This window comes from Megascapheus bottae, chromosome 1 (genome assembly GCF_031878675.1).
Source record: "Megascapheus bottae isolate mThoBot1 chromosome 1, mThoBot2.hap1, whole genome shotgun sequence".
Taxonomy (NCBI): Eukaryota; Metazoa; Chordata; class Mammalia; order Rodentia; family Geomyidae; genus Megascapheus; species Megascapheus bottae.
In genome coordinates this window covers 40,120,538-40,146,817 of record NC_143509.1, presented here as the reverse complement: position 1 = coordinate 40,146,817, position 26,280 = coordinate 40,120,538, and the positions used below count along the sequence as shown (strand labels likewise).

Sequence of the window (26,280 nt, the reverse complement as noted above, 5' to 3'; positions counted from 1 at the left end):
CAGGTGCTCCTGGCAAAAATATTTTTGCCCTTCTTGATCTTAGAAATATTAACAGTGAATATGGTGTCCCAGGAGTTCCATGGTTCTTGGGGTACACAGATCTAAGATTAAGATTCTGTACTGGTGCAGCAAAAGAATCACAAAAAATAAGACCATAGGCCAAGAATGGTATTTATTAGGAAGGCAGAATTACTCATTAAGGGTTGAGGCAAGAAGTCTGGGTGAAAATGTGGAGACATGGGGTTTAATCCAGCAGGCCAGATATTTGAGACATCACAGTGAAGCTGCCAAGCAAACAGTTGAATTTGTGTTTGGAAGGCATAGAAGAGATCTGGGCTAGAGAAAATGTTAATGGGAGCCATTAAGAAAATAACAGTTCTGTTGGACTTAATTGTTTTCTTTGCCCCAACCAAAAAATTCACAATTTAAAGTCTGAACTGCTGATGTAATGGGATTTTTTTCTTGTATTGTTTTATTAAAGAATTTATTAACATCGATTTTTACATCATATTTCAAATGATGTGTTTAACAAACAAGTATTCAAGAAGGGAATCTCTACATACAATCACTGGCACTTAGATTTTAGAACATAATTAAAATTAGGCTGAGGATTTGTATGTCACAGATACATATTAATCTATGTAATAAAACATTATGTCTGTAGAGTCATAAATTTTTATGTCTATGTAATTGTGTTTATGTTTCCAATACCATGTCCATAGCATTGGGTACACAAATATTGAGTCGGCGCTCTTACACTGTTTGGAACTAGTAGCCACATATTAAAGATACCATGTGCCTTTTGTTCCTTTGGTCTTGACTTATCTCACTCAACATGATTTGCTCTAGATTCACCCTCTCACTTGCAAATGCCATTATTTTATCTTGTCTGTTGGCTATGTAGAATTCCATTGTGTATATATACCACATTTTTTGTATCCATTCATTTGCAGTAGCGCGTCTGGATTGTTTCCATTGCTTGGCTATTGTGAATAGTGCAGAGACAAACATAGCTGAGCAGGTGTCCTTATGATATCCTGGGTCATGATGTTCAGGATAGATGCCCAGAAGTGGTATGGCAGGATCACAGGGAAAGTCTATTTTCAGTTCTTTAAGAAACCTCCACACTGCTTTCCAGAGTGGCTGAACTAGTTTATAATCGCACCAGCAGTGCAGTAGGGTAATGTAATGGGATTTTGAGAAAAAATCTTTTAGGAGATAATAGAAGTTAAATGCCATCTTATTATGGGGTTCTCATCATAGTACTAATGCATATCCTTAGTGGAAGAGGGGAAGCACGGGGATGAGTGCACGAAGTCAGTGCAGGCATAGTGAGGTTCATTTCTGAGTTGACGAGAGGCCATATCAGAAGCCAGCCCTGCCAGTATCTTTCTTTCTTAAATTTTATTGTTGGGGTGATGTACAGAGCGGTTACAGTTACATTCATCGGGTAGTGATGAACATCTCAGCTCTTCCCAGGTTTTACTCCCACTTCACCCCGCCACCACTGCCCACTCATCTTATTTTTCACTTACCTTCTGTTTTTCAAATAAACAAATAAACATGTATACAATACATCAGGTACCACATTCAGATACAGTAACAACATGAGATAAACCATAAGGGGAAAAGAAAAGAAATAGCTTCACATAGTACATTACGAACAACAATCACAGAGATAAACCTTTTGTGTCCATATCCGAAGTTCATTTTGCTTCCAATTATACTATATGGCCATATGTACATAGCTTTTGGCTATTATGATCCTATGTTTGGAGAATCCTAGATGTATACTAATTGTTACAAATGAGGGAAATCATGGAGCCTATTTCTTTGGGTCTGGATTACTTAATATGATTTTTTCCAAGTCTTTTCATTTCCTTACAAATGTGGCAATGTTATTCTTTCTGATGACAGCACAGAATTTCATGGTGTAAATATACCACATCTTCATGATCCATTCATTTACTGAGGGGCATCTGGGTTGGTTTCATATCTTAGCTCTAGTAAATAATGATGCAATGATCATGGTTGTGCTGGCAGGTTTGGTATGGCCTTGTTTCTGGACATTTGGGTAAATTCCAGGAGTAAGATTGCTGGAGTAAGTTTACTGGGTCATAGAGTAGCCCTATGTTTAGTCTTTTGCTGCTTTCCAGAGTAGTTGAACAAATTTGCACTCCCACCAATAATGCAGTAGCGATCCCTTCTGGCCACATCCCCGCCAGCATCTGTTGTAATTAGATTTCTTGATAATGGCCATTCTAACTGGAATGAGATGAAACCCCAAAGTTGTTTTGATTTGCATTTATTTTATGGCCAGATTATCAAATCATGTATCTATTGGCCATTTTTATATCTTGAGCTAACACAAAACTTTGGTAAAGTAGCAGGGTGTAAAATTAACCAAAGAAGTAAAGAACCTCTATGACAAAAACTTTAAAAATCTGAAAAAGGATTAAGAGATCTAAGGAAGTGGAATAACTTCCCATGAATCTGGATTCGAAGAATTAACATCGTGAAAATGGCAATACTGCCAAAGGCTATGTACAAATTGTATGCAATACACACCAATATCCCAACATCATTCTTTCACAAAATAGAGGAAGCAATCCATAAATTTGTATGGAACAATAAAAGACTCCAAATAGCAAAAGCAATCTTTAGCAGAAAGAACAGCATTGAAGGAATACAAATACCAAACTTCAAACTCTACTACAAAGCTATAGTAATAAAAACAGCTTGATACTGGCACAAGAACAGGCCCAAGGACCAATGGAATAGAACTGAAGACCTAGAAATCACCCACAGACATATATGGCCACCTAATCTTCCATAAAGGAGCCAAGGATACTGGCTGGAAGACAGCCTCTTCAACAAATGGTGCTGGCAGAACTGGCTAAAAACATATAGAAAACTAAAGTTGGATCCTTATCTGTCATCCTACACCAGAATCAACTCCAAATGGATCAAAGACCTTGAGGCAAAAGCTGATACCCTGAATTTTTTACAGGAAGAAATAGGAGACACACTTGGGATCCTTGGCATGGGTTGAAACTTCCTTAATAAAGGCCCAGAAACACAACAAATCAAAGAAAGTTTGGACAAATTGGACTGCATTAAACTGTAGAGCTTCTGTATGGCAAAGGACATAGCCAGCAAGATAAATAGAAACCCACAGATTGGGAAAAGATATTCACTAGCTATACAACAGACAAGGGTCTTATATTTAAAAGATACCCACAACTCAAGAAATTAAATCTCTCAAAAACAAATCCTCAAAAAAGCAACCATCCCATTAAAGGGGGGGGAGGGATGTCAGCAACTTCATCTTGGATTTCTAGACTCTACAAACTTGAGAAAACAAGGTGGTTTCCCCACCCCCCTTTGGTAAGTCACCCAGTTCATGGTATTTTCTTATGGCAGTTCTAGCAAATTAATATCCCAGTATGTAGAGCTATAAAAACAGATATGATCACGCTAAGAACAAGAGGAAAACAAGTTGAGAAAGAAAATTATTGTCTCTAGAAAGACCAATAGTTAGTGGCTCTGAATGAGAAGATAAGACAACAAATGAGACAGATAGGGTCCATGACAAACTTGTTCTTATGACATAGAAAATTTACAAAAGCCAAGAGAAAAAAATGTTTTAGTAGAACAACTGTGTTCAATGTCCCTGGCTATACTGGGTAAATCAATGATGAGTCAGTCCAGTAGTGTAAACTGTATGATGATAACAAGATCAAGAGAACAGAGTGGAATTAAAACATCCAGCCCACACACACACACAGCTATGATTGATATGTTCATCATAGTATCCCATCATGGTATTTCCATCATGGTATTTCTATAGTCCATTAAGGCAAATTAATAGGGAAAAATAGAGAATAGGGACAAAGAGGAAACATAGGACATGTTCTATGATACTACTCTTGGGAGACAATTCAGGAGACCTGGAGAATTATAGCTTAAGGCTAGCCTAGATCAAAAGTTAGAGGGATCTTATATCTCAGTGATATAGGCATCGTGGTACAAACTTGTGATCTTATCTACAGGTATAAAAATCTGAGGTAGAAGAATTGCAATCCAAGGAAAAATTTGACATCCTATTTAAAAAATAACTGAAGCAAAAAAAAAATAGGCCTGGGGATATGGCTCAGGTGCTAGAGTATCTCAAGTTCAAACCCTGTTAACTACCAAGCAAAAATAATTATTTTCCAGCTCAGAATCACTTGAGATGAGTGGAATATCAATGAAATAATACATTTTGCCTTTGGGTTATGGATATGTATTACTTCATGATATATAGAGTACTCAAAGATACACTCATCTTGTTTATGTAAGACTTTCATGAAAGACAATTTATTGTTATCTGTTAAAGCAAAATTATTTATACCTGTTTGCCATTAATTTTAATTATATGAATATATATTGCAGAAACACATAGGTATGTTTCGGGTGATACATCTTTTTTCATATATTTTTATTTGAATAAATAGAAGGGTTAGATTATATTCACCAGATAGAAGGTGCATTACTTCATATACATTGATACCCTTTCTCATGTCATGGACCCCATTACCCTCCCCCCACCCTGTCACTCATGTTGTTTTCCTCCCTTGCCTATCCAATTTCAAACAACCAATCAAGCATATATACAATATATCAGTTAGCAAGGTGAAATACTGTAACAATATGAGATAACCAAAGGACAGCAAAAGAGATGAGAGATAACATAGTACATTAAGGACAACAATCACTCATTATATGTCTTTTGTTTCTATATCCTGGAGGTCCTTTCATTTAGCCTCATCCTATATGGCCTTATGTATCTAGGTTTTGAACTACTGTAGTTCTCTGCTAGGAGAGTCCTAGGTTTGTACTAATTATTAAAAATGAGGGAAACCATTGGGCCTATGTTCCTTTGAGTCTGGCTTACTTCACTTAATATGATTTTTTCTAAGTCTTTTGGAGGGATTCAATTTTTTTAGCTGTTGATATATTTTAGATATGAGGCCTTTGTCTGTTGTATGGTTAGTGAAGATCTTCTCCCACTCTGTAGGCTTTCTAGTTAATTTGTTAGCTATGTCCTAGCCATATTGTTAAGTGAAAAATAAATTTTTAAGAAGAATGTTTAGTTCTATTTCTTTTTTTTTTTTTTGCCAGTCCTGGACTTAGCTCAGGGCCTGAGCCTTGTCCTTGGACTTTCTCAAGGCTAGAGCTCTACCACTTGAGCCTCAGCACCACTTCCAGCTTTTTTTTCTCTGTATGTGGTACCGAGGAATGGAACCTGTGTCTTCGTGCATGCTAGGCAAGCACTCTACCACTACGCCAAACTCCCAGCCCCTATAATAGGATTCTATTTCTGTAGGACAATAATTCATATAATAACATGTACAGCTTCATTTTGAAGAGCACCAACCAGTGGTAATCTTGTGGATCTGCATGCAAGTAAAAGATTTTTTTTTCCTTTTATTTTGTACATGCATGTGTTTTCTATTTTTAAAAAAGATACCATTATTTGGGGTAAACAACAATTCTCTTTGAATTTAGTCTGAACAATCAGATTTGGGAAAAGTTAAATTCATGAAAACAAAAACCTAAATTAGTCTATGTATGTTTAGATCTGAAATTTGAGGTTCAGCAATAAGGCTCACAGAACTGGCCTTGCTTTTGAATTGACATGGGAATGAACTCACATAGAGTTATGATTTAGAACCCACAGAGTTGTAAGAGTGACCACAAGGTAATGCAGGGTGCGGGAACTAGATGTTAAAGTTATGGGTCAGTATCACTAGAAATGTGAACTGTAGAATTTAGAGAAATCATGAACATTTCAGCTAGCAGTATTATATAATCGTCACCCATAAACTGAGGAAATGGGATCCTTGAGTTGTGTGACATGAGCTTCTTGGCAGGGCATCAACTATGAGATGTATGCCTGTGAGGCAAGGGGAGGGACGTGCCTGCAAAGATCTGTAGTCATGCAGTAGAACACTGAGGTAAGGTCACTAATTGGCATCAGATGGCATCTCAGGAGCCACATTATTAACTGGGGATAGACATTAGTAAGGTAATGCTTAAGATGAGCATAACCAACACCAGCAACTTTAAGAAGCATTTTTACAATTAATCTTTCAAGGATAAATAGCCATGTACTAGCTTAATGTAAACTATTAACAGTTTCATCATTATTAGGAATGATTAAACTATTGTAAGTATTGATCATCTGAAAGGCATTTGGATTTTCAAACCCCACTACTTCATAAAAGTTGAGTATTCCTCTACAACCACCTTGGTGATTTAGGTACTGTATAAGTGAGGTATAAAATTCTTGGTTAATCCTAGACTTATTTTAAATTTTTATTATAAAGGTGATGTGCAGAGAAGTTAGTTATATAAATCAGACAAGTACATTTCTTTTTAGACAATGTCACCCCTTCTAATTTTTCCATCCCATCCCCACCCATAAGTTGTACAATTCATTTTCAACATAGTGTCTTAGTGAGTATCACTGCTACATTTGTTTACCCTTTCTTCTTCCATTTCTGTGCTGGTCTTACCTCCCTCAAAGATAGCTAAACAAACAAACAAACAAAAATCAAAAAGAAAAAAAAAACCTTTTGTTTTCATTTTCTTGAATTTATTTCCATAAATATTATTTTATATGATCAGAGGCACATAAGCATTACATCTGTTTCTCCGCTAAGAGTAGTATCTTCTTTGGCTTTACTGTCTGTGAATGCCTAGAGTCCTGTATAAATTATCATATCCCAGTGTAGATCTAACATATGAGAGAAAACATGTCTTTCTGATTTTGTCTGACCTCACTTAACATGATTTGTTCTAGGACCATGCATTTCCCTTCAAATGACATAAAATTATTCTTTCTGATGGCTGTGTAAAATACTATTGTGTATAGCTACCACATTTTTTGGATCAGCTCATCTACTGTAGGGTATCTGGCTGTTTCCATACCTTGGCTATTGTGACTAGCACAACAATGAACATGGATGTGTTTGTGTCTTTATGGTATTGTGACTTGTAATGCTTTGGGTAAATGCCCACCAACATTGCAATAGGGTTCCTCTCTGCCTATATCCTCACCACTATTTGTTGTTGTTCAAGTTCATGATGTTGTACAATCTACCTGGGGGGAGATGGAATCTGAGTTCGTTGATTTGCATTGCCTTTATGGTCAGGGATGTTGAGCACGACCTCAAATATTTCTTTGCTAGTCTTACCGCTTCTTCAGACAAGCATCTCCTTAGCTCCCCTATCCACTTAGAGCTTGGTTTATTAGGTTTTTTTTTTGGGGGGGGTTGTCGTTTCTTGAGCTCCTTGTATAGTTTGGATATTACAGTTATTGGATCTTTTGCTGGTGAAGATCTTTTCCTTGTCTGTTGGCTGTCTTTCTAGTTAAGTAACTATGTCCTTAGCTGTGAAGAAACCTTTTATTTTGATGTAATCCCATCTGTTAAGTCTCTCTCCTATCTGCTGTCCCCTGGGACTTTTTTTCACCAGTCCTGGGGCTTGAACTCAGGGCCTGAGCACTGTCCTTGAGCTTTTCTCAAGGCTAGAGCTCTACCACTTGAGCCACAGCTCCACTTCCAGCTTTTTTCTATGTATGTGGTACAGAGGAATGGAATCTAGGTCTCTGTGCATGCTAGGCAAGCACTCTACCACTAGGCCAAACCTCACCCCGCTGCCCTTCCCCCGGACTCTTTTCAAAAAGTTCCTGTCCTACACTCTCTTGTGATAATTTCAAGGTTTCAGGTCTGACACTGAGTCTTTGACCCACTTTGAGTTGATATTAGTGCATTGTGACAAACAGGCATCCACTCTTGGTTTTCTGCATATAGGTGCCTAGTTTTTTTCAACACCAATTATTGAAGAGGCAATTTATTTCTACCATTATATCTTTGATTCCACTAGCAGATATCAGATAACTCAAAAGTATATTATTTTATATATCTCTTCTGGTAAATACCATTTATCTTTAGGTCTATTTTTGTGCCAGTACCAAGCTGTTTTATTGTTATTACAGCTCTGTAGTAGTGGTTACTGTTTTTTGGCTATTTGAGGTCTTTTGTTGTTCTATATGAAGTTTTAGATTGTTTTGTCACTGGACAGAGACCATGTTTAGTGGCTTGTCTTTAAATATAAGAACTCTTCATTTAGAGTCCTTGACTTCAATTGCAGAATAAGAACTTTTGGACAAGTCACTATGGTAAGAAAACTTAGCAGAGCTCTATTGAGTAAATAAACAAATAGGCAATCATACAATAGACAAAAAGCAGACAGAATGGCAGGGGCATACTTTTACAGAGTGTGGGCTCTCATAGGGAGATAGAGAAGTACACAGCTCCTTGGGTTGCTGGGGTATTTATAGGGTAAAGGCAAGGGGTCTGGCTTCAATAATATATGAAGACAGGTGCTTTGCTCTAATTACATCTGCTGTTACTTTGAGTTTCCAAGTAAGAATGCATCCTGCCATAAAACAGAAGCTTGAGACAAGGAAGTCCCCTGTTATCTGTATTTTAGGAAGGTAGCTTGAATATTCTGTCAGGTAGCTGTTAAGTTGGGTGAGATATACATCCCTCAGGAAGAAATGCATTCTGTTATCTCCCTTTGAGTTTCTGTTATCTCTCTTTGAGTTTCTGTTATCTCTTTTTGAGTTGCCTTCACAGGCCTCAGTTTCCTTAAAGTTATTCTGCTTCATTTTCCCTAAAACGACTTTTATTCCCTTAATCTTTTTTAAACTATTTTTATTAAAGAATTTATTAACATTGATTTTTTACATCATATTTCAAATGGTGTATTGAACAAAGAAGTATTCAAGAAGTATTCCCTTAATCTTAAGGGATGTACATGAAGAAATATCTCCTGTATTTGCTGTGCGCATTTCCTTAGTCTATCTCCCTTCAGTTTTCTCTATCTCTGTAAAGAATATGATTGATATTTTGACAGGAATTGTGTAATTCTGGATTTCAAAGACAGTAACTCCCTGAGATAAAATTCGGAGAAAAAATGTAGACGTAGTCACAAAGCAACTGTAAAAGGATGTTTTCACGACAACAGAGGAGATATGCACATAGGCTGATTCTCAGGTGATAGTAAAGAAGTTAATTTTGTTAGGGAACATTAACCGTAGAGGAGCCCCGTGGCTATTGTTTCGTGTTTTAAGTCGATCTGGAGACTGCACGGGTTACCTTTGTCGTTTTTTTAGTTCCGAGGAACTACAGAGGCCACAAGGCAAAGGCCTGGGCATGAAGTTCAGACGCCATGGGCGAAGTCCTGTGGAGAGGCGCCTTTCTCTGGCCTGGCGGTCTTTTTAGAGAGAGGGGAAGGGAGGCTGGCTTCTCAGTGCACGGTCACATTCTTCCACATTACAGGTGTAGGGGGCGTAGGAGCGTCGGGCACCCAAACCGGGGCCGCGGGGACGTCAATCGGGAAGAGATTGTGGGTGGTGGTGGTGGTGGTGGTGGTGTGTGTGTGTGGATGCAGGTGGAGCACAGGTTGGAACCTGGAACCCACAGCCGGAAGTCCCGCCCTCGGCCCAAGCGAGGGCCTGTTTGGTAACTAAGGACGCCCGGCGGTTGCTAAGGGTCCGGTGGAGACCGCACAGGTTCCCGCCTGGGATTAGGGGAGGCTGCGGGTCCCTCGCGGGGGACCCGGCGCGGTGAGGGGTCCGCTTCCTGTCGGTCTGGGATTCCGTTCGCCATGAGCAGTGAATTCCTGGCGGAGCTGCGCTGGGAGGATGGCTTCGCCATCCCCGTGGCCAACAAGGAGAACCAGCAGCTGGAAGAGCAGGTGAGCGGCCAGCCCGGCCCCTCCTCTCCCTCAGCCTCCACACCTCGCCCCGCGCGCCCATCCCTCCCGGGGTCCGGGGACTCTGAGCCTCCTTTAGCTCAAGGCTAACCCTCCACCACTTGAGCCACCACCCCACTTGCTTTTTCTTTCTTTCTTCTTCTGTTTTGGTGGTGGAAATAATCTCAAGGATTGTCCTGCCTGGGCTGGCTTTGAACTATGCTCCTTAGATCTCAGGCTCCAGAGCAGCTGGATTGCAGGTTGGAGCCACCGTCCCTGGCACACTTGCCTTTTTTTTAATCGAAACTCTAACTGGTACTAATTAGAAACGCAAATTGTCCCTCCTTCACTTCTGCCCCTTCCAGGGTTTCTAGCCTCCTGAGACCGCTTTTTCAGCTTTGCCTTCTCTCAAAATTTAGCGCCTCTTGAAATGGAGCTCAGAGGTTGCCTAGCAATGCCTACTTAAAGCATGTTTATAAACAAAACGCATTATGGCGGGTATTTCTTTCTGGGTAACATTCAGTAAAAATGTCACCTGGGCAGTTTAAATGTTTTTGTAATTCTCGCCATGATATGTATCTCATAAGATTTTATATACATATTACTTAGGTTAACTGTTCAAAAAAATTACACAGTGAAAAGAGGAAAAATGAGGACCATAATTGCTTCACCTCAATAAAGTCTGTCACTAAAAAAGCAGCTCTTGCAAATGCGAGGCAGAATTCAATTCCCAGTGCTTCAAAAACAAAAGAGCAACTCTCTTAAGTCTAAGACTTTCCAAGAAAAGAGGGGACAAAAACTCGAAATATAAAAAATGACTCCAACAAAATATCCACTGTTGGCAGATGTGTTCATCACTGCAATAAACACATATTTCAAATAGTTATAATAGAGCAACAGAGAAAGAAGAGACAAACAGGAGTATTATAAAAATAGAAATGCAAATCCTTGCAAGGAAAGGAAATTTAGGTATTACTTGACTGTAAGAGATATTGATGGTTAAAAACTCCCCTAGCTACTTCACTTGAGAAAAAATAAGTAATTGTTTTGAACTGTTTCAATTATAGACAGTATTTATTGACTATTTTTATTTTTTATGTCAAAATTCTTTTCTTCATGATATTTCCAAGTTTTGTCTACCACATACATGATATAAAAACAGACTCAGAGATAAATGTGCACATGGTGATTTTATTGCCAGGAACATTTCATTTTAAATTTTAAAGGATATGATCAGATTGCCTTTTTAATGCTGTGGCAGTTTACATTCCTATTGTTTGTAATTAACAGAACCGTTCTTCACAACCCGACAAGCAGGTGAATTGGGGTTCACTGACTATTTTTTAAAGACCAAATGATGAGTGCTCTTATGCTTTTTCACATCTTTTCCATACTAAAGTATTCACAACCCGACAAGCAGGTGAATTGGGGTTCACTGACTATTTTTTAAAGACCAAATGATGAGTGCTCTTATGCTTTTTCACATCTTTTCCATACTAAAGTATTATTTTTATATTACCAATATTTCTTAAATGTACATTACATTTATCATATGTCTTTAGTCTTAGTTTTATATTTAAATTAATTTAGTGGTTATCACTGTAGTCATTTTTATTCTTTTTATCTTTTCTTGATGATTTATTTTCATACATCTTTTGGCTGACCTGATTTAATCTTGAAATGAGTGTTTGAAGAGGGCGGAAAGTGTTCTGTTTCGAGTGCCTGCATCCTAGATTGCCAGTCTGATGCCTTGCATTTCTGCTTTAAGTTTATGTACCTAAGTGAAGGTTTCAGACTTTTAAGATACATTAACCACTCTCCCTTCCTACCTGCCCTCCACTGGAGTCTTGTGTTTCTTAATACAGTCTAATTTTCCACAGGTATACTTCCCCAATGTTAACTTGGAGATTTCTTTTATTCCTCTACTGCTTCTCAACTTGAATGCCATTTTCCTTGAATAATTTCTTAACTTCCATAGAATACTTTCTTTATAGTTTCTGTTATAGTTTAGCTGTGAAGTGTATCGCAAAAGGCTTGTGTGTGAGGAAGGTTTGTCCCAGCTGGTGGTGCTATTGACAGGTGATATGATTAGGAAGATGCTAAATTCATCAGTGATTTAACCCCTGGATGAGCTCAGAGCTCAGTGGGCCATGAGGAGGTGGGGTCTGTAGAAAGTAAATCACCATGACTTGCAATGTCTATTTTGCTCTGAACTTTTGCTTACTCTGTTACTGCTTTCTGTCTTCCATGAGCTAAGCAGCTTTGCTTCACCACTTGCTCCCTGACATGTGTTCTGCCTCAACATATCTCCATGTCCTCTTTCTGTCTCTCCCTCTATCTCTCCCCTCCTTCCTCCTTCATTCCTCTCTCCCTCCCTCCCTCCCTCCCTCCCTCCCTCCCTCCCTCCCTCCCTGTCTCTTCTTTTTTCTTTCTTTACCTTCTTGCCTTCTTTCCTTCCATCTTTCCTTTTCTTCCTTTCTTTCTGTCTTTCTCTTATTTCTGTCTTCTCTTGCTCTTTCCTTACTTTTTTTCTTTCTTTCTTTCTTTCTTTCTTTCTTTCTTTCTTTCTTTCTTTCTTTCTTTCTTTCTTTCTTTCTTTCTTTCTTTCTTTCTTTCTCTCTGTCTTCCTGTCTTCTTTTCTCTCCTCCCTTCTCTTTCTTGTAATACTGGGGTTTGAACTTGGTCTCAAGCTTGCTCAGCTGGTGTGCTCACTTGACTGGCGCTCTACCATTTGAGCCTTACCCCCATCAACATTTTTTGATAGTTCTTTTGGAGACAAAGTCTAAGTGGGCTTTTCTGTGAGGACTGGTCTTGAATCCTCATCCTTTGGATGCCAGCCACCTGAGAAGCTTGGATTGCAGATGTGAGACCCTGGAACACACTTGCTTAGGTATTTTGTCACAACAACAGAAAGTGCCTAATGCCCTCCTAAAGAAGGTGCATAGGAAATCAATATTCTAAATTTTTGAACCACAAAAAATACCTTTATTTTCATATTTGATGGAATGGAAAATTTGAAAATATTTTTTTCCTATTGTTGAATAATCTGATTTTCATCTCTGCAGGTTACCTGGAAGCATTTAGAGTTCTTCCTTTCATTTTTTTCCTTAGTACTGGACTACAGTTTATCCTTCTATCCTGCTTTATTTTTGCCAACTATATTGATAAATTGCATTTCTAAAATCTTTGCTTATTTTTACTCTTTGGAACATTATGATCTTATTTTAGCAGTTCAGTAATATTTCTGATTTGTCTCTGTATAGGTGTGTGTGTGTGTGTGTGTGTGTGTGTGTGTGTGTGTGTGTGTAGGTGTGTAAGTACATGCTTACTTCTTGACTTTTGTGTTGTAAATTGTCTTTCCTTGGAATGTTGTTTGCTTATTTTGATATCCTTCAACAAATTCCTGGTGATCTCTATCCATTTATATTTAAGAAAGAAACAATAAAAGTTTGAAAACTCTGTGAGGGAGGGCTTGTCTACTTACAAATTAAATTATGCTTTTGTTCATAGGCAAAGTTTTATTCTACAGACATTATGTCATGATGAAAAGCATGATTGGTGAATAAGTAGAAACTGCAAAGCTGTATGCAAAAATGGCTAATAAAACAGAGCTATTAAAAGTTTAAATACACATTAAAAATGCAGTTATAGTAAATTATTTCATTAATGAACTCCTTAGAGTTAGACAAGCACAATGGACAAAGATAAGAATCTGAGTAGTACAATAAAAGAACATATATCCCTTAAAGAGAATATATTCTTTAAAACATGATCTTGAAACATTTAAGAGTGGACTTTGTTACTACAAAACCTTAATGCTTTAGAAGTGAGTGATAAAAAAGTGAACAGTATACCTTGAAAGCATCATGATAAGCGATATGAATCACACACAAAAGAACAAATATTGAATGGTCACCCTTTCATGAAGCACCTGGAAGGAAAGTAGAATGGTGGGATTGGAAGGAATGGGGATTCGGCATTTCACATCTTTCCCTCCTACAAAAGTGTGAGGTACATGCTTGTGGAGAGTACACAAAATCTTGTAAACACTGTATGGAGTACACAGTTGTGCAGGGTACACCATTGTATGGGGGTATTCACTTTCAATAGGAGAAGATAGAAAAGTTCTGGAGAAGGATTGTGATGTGGCCACACAATAATACAGTTGTTCCTAGTGTCATGGAGCTGGACACTTAAAATGATGAAAATGGCCAATTTTTATTAAGTATGTTTGACAAACTCGTTCAACCACTATGGAAAGTAGTATGGCAGTTACTCAAAAGGCTAAACATAGAGCTCCCCTATGACCCAGCAATTCCACTACTTGGCATTTACCCAACCATCCAGAAACAAGGAACTACTAAAGCCACTAGTACAATGATGTTCATTGCAACACTATTTACCATAACAAAGATATGGAACCAACCCAGATGTCCCTTAGTTGATGAGTGGATTAACAAGATGTGGTATTTATACACAATGGAATTCTATGCTGCCATCAGAAAGAATGACATTGTCCCATTTGTAAGGAACTGGAAAGACTTAGAAAAAATCATATTAAGTGAAGTAAGCCAGACTCAATAGTCTCCCTCATTTGTCATAATCAGTAGAAACCTTGGGCTCTCCTACCAGAGATTTACAATAGAACAAAATCTAGAGACATTAGGCCAAATAGTATGACACTAAATGTAAGGACCTCCAGGATAAGGAAACAAAAGCCATATAACGAGTGACTGTTGTCTTTAATGTACTATGTTATCACTCATCTCTTTTGCTATCCCTTGGTTATCTCATATTGTTACAGTATTTCACCTTGTTATCTGATATATTTTATGTGTGCTTAATTGGTTATTTGAAATTGTATAGGGAAGGGGGGAAATCAAGATAAGCAGGGGGCGGGGAGGAAGGGACCATGTCATGAGAAATGGTATCAATGTTTGTGAAGTTATGCACCATTTATCTGGTGAATATAATGTAACCCTTCTATTAATCACAATAAAATTATTTAAAAAGTATGTTTGACCACAATTAACATATTTACAACCCCTAAGACACTATATAAATACAAATTTCATGGGTCACATTCTTTGAAAGCCTATAGAATTTACAATCAGTAAATTTAAAAAAACTTTAGAGTTTTAAAATGATCCTGTATCATAATTTATGATTTTGGAAAAGGAGTTCAGGGAGAAAAAATATTATATTTGGTACATATCCATTATGTATGCTTAAGATATCTCATGAGTTAGTTATGAAATATATTCCCATTTTTGCCTGACAAGAATGTAGTACTGCCTTATGAAAAATGTAATTTAGTGATGATCCCTAGGATTGCTCTAAACCTAAGGAAGATTTCTGCTTTGTGTAATATGATGTTAATTTCCCCAAGTAACAATGTTACTATTTTATATATTTTTACTTATTTTTATTGAAATGTATAAAAGGGTTACAGTTACATTCACCAGACAGAGGGTACATCACTTCTCACATATTCACACCCCCTCTCTCTCATGTTTTGTACCCATTTCCCTCCCCCCGACACACCTCCCAATCATCTGTTTTCCCATTCCCTTTCCTATTTCAAATAAGTGAATAGACATATATATATATATATAATATATCAGGTAACAAAGTCAGATACAGTAACTGTATGAGATTAATCAAAGGGCAACAAAAGAGAAGAGAAATAACATAGTACATTAAGAACAACAATCACATAATATAAAGCTCTTGTTTCCACATCCTTTCTTTTTAGCTTCATCCTATATGGCCTTATGTATCTAGGTTTTGAATTATTGTAGTTCTCTGCTAGGAGAGTCCTAGGTTTGTACTAATTATTACAAATGAGGGAAGCCATTGAGCCTATGTTCCTTTGAGTCTGGCTTACTTCACTTAATATGATTTTTTCCAAGTCTTTCCATTTCCTTACAAATGGGGCAATGTCATTCTTTCTGATGGCAGCATAGAGTTCTATTGTGCATAAATAACACATTTTGTTGATTCATTCATCTATTGAGGGGTTTGTTCCCTATCTTTGTTATGGTAAATAGTGTTGCAATGAACATCATTGTACTAGTGGCTTTAGTATTTCCTTGTTTCTGGACAATTGGGTAAATGCCAAGTAGTGGAATTGCTGGGTCGTAGGGGAGCTCTATGTTTAGCCTTTTGAGTAACTGCCATACTGCTTTCCATAGTGGTTGAATGAGTTTACGTTCCCACCAACAGTGTAGTAGTGATCCCTCCTGGCCACAACCCTGCCAGCATCTTGATCATGGCCATTCTAACTGGAGTGAGGTGGAATCTCAGAGTTATTTTGATTTGCATTTCTTTTATGGCCAGAGATGTTGAGCATTTTTTCATGTGTCTATAGGCCATTCTTATTTCTTCTTCAGGGAAGACTCTCTTTAAGTCTTTGGCCCATCTTTGAATGGGATGGTTGTTCCTTTAAAAGTTTGTTTTGGAGAGATTCAATTTTTTTTAGCTATAGATATATTTTAGATATGAGGCCTTTGTTGTATGGTTAGTGAGGATCTTCTCCCACTCTATGGGGCTTTCTGTTTAACTTGCTAGCTATGTTCTTTGCCATACATAAGCTCTGCAGTTTAATGCAGTAGCATTGGTCCAAAGTTTCTTTAGTTTATTGTGTTTCTGGGTCTTTATTAAGAAAGTTTCAGCCTGTGCCAAAAAGGCCTAGTATATCTCCTATTCTTTCTTGTAAAGTTTTCAGGGTATCTGCCTTTACTTCAAGGTCTTTGATCCAGGAATTAATCCTGGTTCAGGTGACAAAGAAGGATCCAACTTCAGTTTTCTGTGGTGCTTAACCAATTCTGCTAGCACCATTTGTTGAAGAGGCTGTCTTTCTTCCATTCTATTTATTTTGGCTCCCTTATCAAAGCTTGGGTGGCCATAGGAATGCAGGCTGATTTCTGGGTCTTCAGTTCTGTTTAATTGGTGCTCAGGCCTCTTCTTGTGCCAGTACAAAGCTGTTTTGGTTACTCTAGCTCTGTAATAGTCTGAAGTGAAGTTGAGTGAAGATTTAATTTCCATTGATTTGAGGGTTTTCAATATTGCAAAACTTAATAGAGCTTTGGGTAACCAATGCGTTTATTATTTACAGTTACTAAAGCTGCAGGATGAAAGATCAAGATTGCAAGAGGAGCTACATGTCTTTGAAGAGAGAATTAATGCCATGACTTCCCACTTCAAAAATGTCAAGCAAGAATTCGCATTTACACAGGTACGATAATGTTGAAATTTATGCTGATCATCTCAGGGATAGTCCTGGAACATTTTGTAGTGCTCTTGTATCTGAGATTTAATTTTAGAGATATAACAGGTCAGATCATCATAATCAAACTTTTGGGAATACAACCTTGAGCCTGAAAGTTAATAGAAAAAGGTGTTAAGGAACTAACTACTTGTTACCCATTTGAAACCCAAATTTATTTATGTGGGGGTAGAAATCATCACTTAAAATGTCATGTGGAACAGCAAAAAATAAAGTATGAGAAGCAGCTAATGAAAGCAGTGAGCAGCAGTAGCCACAAGCAGAAACAGAGCTGATGGAATACTAATAGAGATTTATTTTTCTCAGTCCTGGGGCTTATACTCAGAGTCTGGGCACTGTCCCTGAGAATCTTTTGCTCAAGACTATCACTTTACCACTTGAGCCACAGCACCACTTCTGGCTTTTCCTGTGTATGTGGTACCAAGGAATCAAACCCAGGGCCTTGTGCATGTGAGGCAAGCACTCTACCACTAGGCCAAACTCCCAACCCTACTAAAGCTTCTATTTCCCTTGAAACTTCAGGACAACCCACTGGGATGATTTTTAGTGAAGGATAATAGTTTATCCAGTTCAGTTACCTCCGTGGCTGCATTAGTGTAGTTCAATATTGTTTTTTTGAGACACAGTCTCATTATATAGCTGTGGATGGCCTTGAACTCTCAGTTCATATTCTTTAACATCCAAAGTGCTGGGATTATAGTCACGCACTGCGACATCTGGCTTCAGGTCTTTTGAAATTGGTGATGCTACTAAGATTAATAAATTCAAATAAATTTAGGAAATGTGATAATAACAAAAGAAGACAAAATTAATACTAGAAATACAAATGCAAATTAAATTAGAATACAGACATAAATTAGTTTAAATTTGTAAAGTATGTTTTTGTTTTAGAAATAATCCATTTAAGTATAGAACTCTCTCCTCAAAGATGTGAAGCAAACCAGACAGGTGGAATATCAGCACTGGACAGTTTACCAACTTCCATATTAAACTATTTTTTTTCTAAATTCATCCATCTTCCTGAGAAAACAGTAGTAATTTAAAGACAAGAACAAAGCCACCTTTTATTTTATGGCTCCCAAATCGCATTAGAAAGTTACATATTTAATGAGCTTTTAAAAACAATACTCAGGATTCTGGGAATCCTGGTTATCAGTAAATGATTGGAATAATATTTTCCCTAAAGATACTAAACTACTGAGTTGGGGATTTGAAAGATCAAGATTCTCTATATGTTTATTTTATTGCCATCAAACCTGGATTAAATTGACAAATCTGAATTAAATGAACACAAAAGATAATAAACTACCTACAGCAGTGGCATCTTTAGAAATGTAAAATTAGTACTAAAAGTATTAGCTTTGAGCTCTATATGACCATTAATGAAAAAAATGTTCTTTTCGTTAACAGAACCAGATCCAAAGGCAGGATTGCATACTAATATATGTTAGGAAATACTTATAACCATCAGTGCTTAAATATTTAGAAATTATCTCTTATTAGCATATACAATTGATTTGATGTAATTCTATTTGTTGACTGTTTTTAATTGAAATTTTTCATTTATGGCTGAAGAATGAGTTATAGCTTCTAAGTTGGCTTTTTTAGTTTCCTTAAATCAAGGCAGTATCTGAAAATGGATGACAGTCTTTCCTTTGGCAGTTTATTGACTGATTTCCTTACGACGAGTGAGCTATGCCAATTACAGTCTACTCCTGGTGAAATGTGGTGTGGGTTCTATAGTAATGCAGTTAATAGTCCTTGATCTAAGCATGGTGCGGGAACTTTTCTTGTCTGAAGAATTATTATAATAAATGCTTTGCAATTATTTCATAGTGTCTTTACAAAGCAAGGGAACGCGAAATTGAAAGTGAAGAACATTTTAAGGCCATTGCCTTACGAGAATTAGGCCGAGTGAAGGATGAAGTCCAACGACTCAAAAATGAGATGGATATAATACGAGAGAAGAAAAGTGACAAGGAAGTACGTGCTGAAATATGGCCTGATGTTCTAAGCTACTATTGTAGGCCTCTCTTTCTTACTTTCATTGACTTTTTTCCTCTACATGACAGGCATTCATTTCTTTCTTTCTTTCTTTTTTTTTTTTTTTGCCAGTCCTGGGCTTGAGCTCAGTGCCTGAGCACTGTCCTTGGACTTTCTCAAGGCTAGAGCTGTACCACTTGAGCCTCAGCACCACTTCCAGCCTTTTTCTATGTATGTGGTACCGAGGAATGGAACCTGGGTCTTCGTGCATGCTAGGCAAGCACTCTACCACAAGGCCAAACTCCCGGCCCATGGCATTCATTTCTGTGTGTGTGTTTGTATGTGTCTGTGTCTGTGTCTGTGTCTGTATGTCTGTGTGTGTGCCAGTTCTCAGGGCCTGGGCACTGTCCCTGAGCTTTTTGTCTCAAGGATACCTCTCTACTATTTAGCCACAGCTACACTTGCAACTTTTTACTGGTTCATTGAAGGTGAGAGTTTTATAGACTTTCCTGCCTGGAATGAGTTTGTACCATAGAGTCCTCAAATCTCAGCCTCCTGAGTAGCCAGGATTACAGGCTTGAGCCACTGGCACAGGTACTTAGTATACTTACAATGTTTTCTAGACAAAGAAAGTACACGAAGCTGTGATTTCAGTGCAGTTGAGTATTACATTCCCCTCCTAATTACTTATCTACTACCTACTTATGGGTACTTACTAAGTGCAGAGAATCATGCTGACAACCAGGTACAAAATGAACAGCATGGTTTCCTGCCAGTGCTTCATTTTCAAATAAATTTGAAACCTAATATGAGATTACCTTTCTTACTAACTTGTTAAGTTAGTATGTCTAATCTTAAGCTACTTCAACCTATCTCTTATTTTTATTTTCAATGACTTCATTGAGAGCTCATTCTAAATATAGATTTTTCTCTTTGTATGTGTATTCTGAGTATACCATGGAACCACACACACATGTATACATTTACAAGCATGAATATTTTCATACAGTTTTGTAAGGCAATATTTACAAATATAATATAAATAAGCATATGCAATATCTATATATTATATGCAATATTGAAAATAAGGTACATAAGGTAAATAATACCTAAATATACATATGTATTCATTTGTATTTGCTTATATTTTTAAAATCAATGTAGATTCAGCATATGACTTAAGTTTACAGAAATATTTTTATCTCCTTTACTATATTTGCTTCAATTAAGACTGTTCCCAAAATTTCTGTGTAAGAGACCTCTTAAAAGAAGCAAGTATTGCTTGGGAATGGGCAGAAGGGAACTTGGTATGGGTTTTCACTAAGTGTATCAGTGACATTGTTTTGACTAATATTATATATGTCTTTGGGAGCTTAGAGGAGTTATCTGGTGAAATTATTATAGGGAGCTATCCTAAAGCCCCTCCCCCACTTCAATACTAATGTTTGAACTGCTGCTAAGCAAGCACTCTACCCCTTGATGTCCTCTTCTTGTCAGCCCCTTTTGCTTTAGCTGTTTTGGGGGTATGGCGAGTCTTGTACTTTTGCTCATGTTAGTGTGGTCTGAGATCAATTTACAAACTTTTTGCCTAGGATGGTTCTCAATTATGAGCTGTCCTACCTCTACCTACTGAGTAGCTGGGATTATATGAGTAAGCCACCAAACTGAACTTACCTAAAGTCTTTTCAAGACACATTGTTTTGGACAATAAATGAAGTAATAATTTATTTTTAACTCACATGAATTTCTTTATTCCAGATAAAGTGGAGTATAGAAGGTTTTATGAAATAGGAACAGTGGTCAGGAAAACACTTTAGTTAACTACTTTATCTCTTACATGAGCGAATTGAAAGAAAAACTGCCTTACATCCTTAGTTCTTGTGCATGCTGAGAAAAGCAATATGACTTAGAGGAGTAAAATTCCGAAGATAAGGGCTCATCTCTTAGTTTAATGCCTTTGTCTGTGAAGGTGCAAGGTTGACTCATAGGTGTGTCAGAGGGGAAAGATCTAAGAGCCTTGGGTGAGTATACACCAGCCAGCCTCTAATAGCTACAGAGCTTGGCAACCTCGAGTATTATTACTGAAGTCATCTTTGAAAGATGATTTATGATTCCTGGTTTTCTTTCATTTTTTTTGCTAGAAAAATGGGAGAACTGCCCAGATACCTGTAATCAGAACAGTATTTTTTCTGAAATTACAATGAGAAAAAAGTTGGATATTTAAAGGAAATCCTTTCATGCTGCCTGCCTAATAGTACAACTCTCATTCTTTAATTCAGAAGTTCTCAAACTCTAGTTTGAAATTCCATAATGTTAGAGGAACTTGCTAGAATTATGGAAATTTCTACAAAGGGTTGATTTTTTTTCCCCTACAAAATCATACACGAGTAATCCTAGTTACTCAGGAGGCTGATATCTGAGGATCATGGTTCAAAGCCAACCAGGGCACTAAAGACTGTGAAACTGATTAACCACCAGAAAACCGGAATTGGTGCTATGGCTCAATATGGTAGGGTGGTAGCTTTGAGTTGAAGAGCTCCGGAACAGCACCCAGGCTGAGGGTTGAAGCCCCACAACCAACCAAAAAAGAAAAATCATACACATGTGTGAAATCAATTTTTAAATATTCCATGATCTTGAGTAGTTTAAATGTCTTTGTAAGAGGATACATGATCATCTTTGCTATTTATATTGTGAAGACATCTTATATCTGTACCATATTTTTGAAATTTTGTCACCTGACATGGAGTAAAAGCAATGCATGTGCAATTAGAACATTTGTCTATGATCATACCACCCTGAGTGAAGATACTTTTTGACTCAGTTACTGGTCTTGCTATTTTACCCTGAAGAATTGAAATACAAGTATGGTAGTAGTGTACAATGAAATATGGTATATAGTCCCTCTGAAATGTGGGGACAAGATTTCTTATGAATAGATTCTGTAGTGTATAATATTATGTCTCAGTTTGTATAGCAGATAATAGTTTATAATTCGCCTTTCTCTTGTGTTCCTTGGAAATTAGAATAGCATATTTAAGGCAACTCAGAAATTGGATGGTTTGAAATGTCAGATGAACTGGGATCAGCAAGCCCTGGAGGCCTGGCTGGAAGAGTCAGCTCACAGAGACAGCGATGCCCTCACACTACAGAAGTACTCAAAACAAGATGATAACAAGATTAGGGTAAGAAATTGTACATTGTTTCCTCTAAATCTATAATACGTCAACTTTTTAAACCTAAAATTATTTTTTTTGCCAGTCCTGGGGCTTGGCCTCAGGGCCTAGGCACTGTCCTTGGACATGTTTTGCTCAAGGCTAACACTCTGATACTTGAGCCACAATGTCACTTCCACCTTTTTCTATGTATGTGGTACCGAGGAATTGAACCCAGGGCTTCATACATGCTAGGTGTGCACTTTATCACTAGGCTACGCTCCTGGCCCCATTCTTAATGATTTTTAAAAGCAGTAGATATTATTAACATTCTGGAGGGCTAGAACTCCTCTGAAAATTCATTAAAGCCAAGTTCCTTCCTCATAGAAAAAAATGACTATACTAGCTGGGCACGGTGGCTCACGCCTGTAATCCTAGGTACTCAGGAAGCTGAGATCTGAGGATCGAGATTCAAAGCAAGCCTGGACACTAAAGAACATGAGACTTTTTTTTATTGTAATTAGTAAAAGGGTTACATGATATTTGCCAGATAGAAGGTGCATTAATTCACATACATTGATACCCTTTCACATGTCTTGGTACCCGTTTCCCTCCCCCCCCACACCCCCCACCCGTCTTGGTTTTCCCCCCTTCCCTATCAAATTTCAAATATCCAAATACAAATAAATTCAATATATCAGATAACAAAGTGAGATACTATACCAATATGACATAACCAAGGGATAGCAAAGGAGGTGAGAGACAACATACTACATTAAGGACAACAATCATTCATTATATGGCTTTTGTTTCACTATCCTGGAGGTCCTTTCAATTAGCTTCATATTATATGGCCTTATGTATCAAGATTTTGCTCTATTGCAGATCTCTGCTAGTAGAGCCCAAGGTTTCTACTGATTATGACGAATGAGGGAAACCATTGAGCCTAAGTTCCTTTGAGTCTGGCTTACTTCACTTAATATGATTTTTTCTAAGTCTTTCCATTTCCTAACAAATGGGGCAATGTCATTCTTTCTGACAGCAGCATAGAATTCCATTGTGTACAAATACCACAACTTGTTGATCCACTCATCAACTGAGGGACATCTAGGTTGGTTCCATATCTTTGCTATGGTGAATAGTGCTGCAATAAACATTGTTGTGCTAGTGGGTTTAGTATGTCCTTGTTTCTGGGTGGTTGGGTAAATGCCGAGTAGTGGAATTGCTGGGTCATAGTGGATTTCTATGTTTAGCCTTTTGAGGCACTGCCACACTGCTTTCCATAGTGGTTGAATGAGTTTGCACTCCCACCAACAGTGTAGTAGTGATCCCTCCTGGCCACATCCCCTCCAGCATCTGTTGTCATTCGTTTTCCTGATCCTGGCCATTCTAACTGGAGTGAGGTGGAATCTTAGAGTTGTTTTGATTTGCATTTCTTTTATGACCAGAGATGTTGAGCATTTCTTCATGTGTCTATAGGCCATTTTTGTTTCTTCTTCAGAGAAGACTCTCTTTAAGTCTTTGGCCCATTTTTTAATGGGATGGTTGTTACTTTGGAGGTTAGTTTTGGAGTGATTCAATTTTTTGAGTTGTTGATATATTTTAGATATGAGGCCTTTGTCCGTTGTTTGGTTGGTGAAGATCTTCTCCCACTCTGTAGGCTTCCTGATTAGTTTACTAGCTATGTCCTTTGCCATACAAAAGCTCTGCAGTTTAATGCAGTCCCACTTATCCAGCCTTTCTCTGATTTGTTGTGATTCTTGGTCCTTATTAAGAAAGTTTCGACCTGTGCCAAGGAGGCTTAGTGTATCTCCTATTCCTTCCTGTAGAGTTTTCAGTGTGTCAGCTTTTACCTCCAGGTCTTTGATCCATTTGGAGTTAATTCTAGTGCAAGGTGACAAAGAAGGATCCAGCTTTAGTTTTCTGCAGGTGCTTAACCAGTTCTGCCAGCACAACTTGTTGAAGAGGCTGTCTTTCTTCCATTCTATTTTTTTTTGGCTCCCTTGTCAAAGATTAGGTGGCCATAGGTCTGTGGTTTAATATCTGGGTCCTCAGTTCTATTCCATTGGTCTTCAGGCCTGTTCCTGTGCCAGTACCAAGCTGTTTTGAGAATTATAGCTCTGTAATAGAGTCTAAAGTTTGGTATTGAAATTCCTCCAGCGCTGTTCTTTCTGCTAAGAAGTGTTTTTGCTATACAGGGTCTTTTATTATTCCATATGAAATTTTGGATTGCCTCTTCTATTTCTTTAAAGAATGACATTGGGATGTTGATGGGTATTGCATTGAATTTGTAGATAGCTCTTGGCAAGATTGTCATTTTCACAATGTTGATTCTTCCAATCCAGGAGCATGGGAGGTTTTTCCATTTCCTTAGTTCTGCTTTAATTTCCTTTTTTAGGGTTTTAAAGTTTTCGTCAAAAAGGTCCTTTACATTCTTAGTTAAGCTAATTCCTAGGTACTTTATTTTCTTTGAGGCTATTGTGAAAGGAGTTTCTTTCCTGATTATTGCCTCGTTCCTCTCACTGTTGGCATAAAGGAAGGCAGTTGATTTTTGAGGGTTGATTTTATAGCCTGCTACTCTTCCAAAGTTTTGAATCAGCTCAAGGAGCTTGGGAGTAGAGTCTTTAGGATTCTTTAAATACAGAATCATGTCATCTGCAAAGAGGGATAGTTTTATTTCCTCTTTCCCTACTTGGATCCCCTTTATGCTTGCTTCTTGCCTTATTGCTCTGGCAAGGAATTCTAGTACTATGTTAAAGAGGAGTGGAGAGAGTGGGCATCCTTGTCTCATTCCTGATTTTAGAGGGAATGGCTTTAGATTTTCACCATTAAGTGTAATGCTAGCAGTAGGTTCCTCATACACAGCCTTTATTACATTGAGGAATGTTCCATGGATTCCTAGTTTCTCCAGAGCTTTTAACATGAAGGGGTGTTGGATCTTGTCAAATGCCTTTTCCGCGTCTATTGAGACAATCATGTGATTTTTGTCCTTGCTCCTGTTGATGTGTTGAATTATATTAATTGATTTGCATATGTTGAACCAGCTTTGCCTTCCTGTGATGAATCCAGTTTGATCATAGTGTATAATTTTTTTGATGAGTTGTTGTAGACGGTTGGCCAGTATTTTGTTGAGAAGTTTTGCATCGATGTTCATCAAAGATATAGGTCTATAGTTCTCTTTCTTTGATGAATCTCTGTCTGGTTTGGGGATGAGGGTTATACTGGCTTCATAGAATGAGTTTGGTAAGGAACCTTCATTTTCAATTTCGTTGAAGAGCTTGAGGAGTATTGGTGTGAGCTCTGCTTTGAAGACCTTATAGAATTCAGCTGTGAATCCATCTGGCCCTGGGCTTTTCTTAGGTGGAAGTTCTCTAATTGCCATTTCTATTTCAGAGCTTGAAATAGGCCTGTTGAGTTGGCTTAGTTCTTCTTGGTTCAGTGTGGGTATGTTAATATTTGCTAGGAATTCATCCATTTCATCTAGATTCTCAAATTTGTTGGCATAAAGGTTTGAGAAGTATTCCCTCATGATATTCTGGATCTTGGTAATTTCTGTCGTGATATTACCATTTTCATCTGCGATTTTGTTTATTTCGATATACTCTCTTCTTTTTTTGGTAAGATTTGCTAAGGGCTTGTCAATTTTGTTAATTCTTTCAAAGAACCAACTCCTTGTTTTGTTGATTCTTTCTATAGTTTTTTTGGATTCCAAATCATTTAATTCTGCTTTGATTTTAATTATTTGCTTTCTTCTACTGGGATTAGGGTTGGTTTGTTGCTCTTTTTCCAGGAGCTTAAGGTGAGACATTAACTTGTTGGTTTGCAATTTTTCCAACTTGTTGTAGGCACTCAGTGCTATAAATTTTCCTCTGAGTACTGCCTTTGCTTGTGTCCCAAAGGAGTTGGTATTTTGTGTGCTCCTTATTGTTAAATTTCATAAACTGTTGGATTTCTGTTCTGATCTCTTTGATGACCCATTGGTGATTCAACAATGTGTTGTTCAGTCTCCATGAGTTACAGGGTTTTCGTTGGTGGAGATGTGTGTTC

At 37.7% G+C, this 26,280-nt stretch overlaps 1 protein-coding gene across 1 annotated transcript in view; it reads left to right on the top strand.

Annotated features, from left to right (window-relative positions):
- The first annotated feature begins 9,602 nt into the window (after window positions 1-9,602).
- Window positions 9,603-26,280, top strand: part of Ccdc39 (coiled-coil domain 39 molecular ruler complex subunit) — a 64,690-nt gene continuing 48,012 nt past the window's right edge. The window contains exons 1-4 of the mRNA XM_090342498.1: window positions 9,603-9,810; window positions 16,925-17,044; window positions 18,932-19,078; window positions 22,105-22,263. Of these exons, the coding sequence (XP_090198624.1) occupies window positions 9,721-9,810; window positions 16,925-17,044; window positions 18,932-19,078; window positions 22,105-22,263 (516 nt within the window). The 5' untranslated portion in view covers window positions 9,603-9,720. The remainder of the gene's footprint in view (window positions 9,811-16,924; window positions 17,045-18,931; window positions 19,079-22,104; window positions 22,264-26,280) is intronic.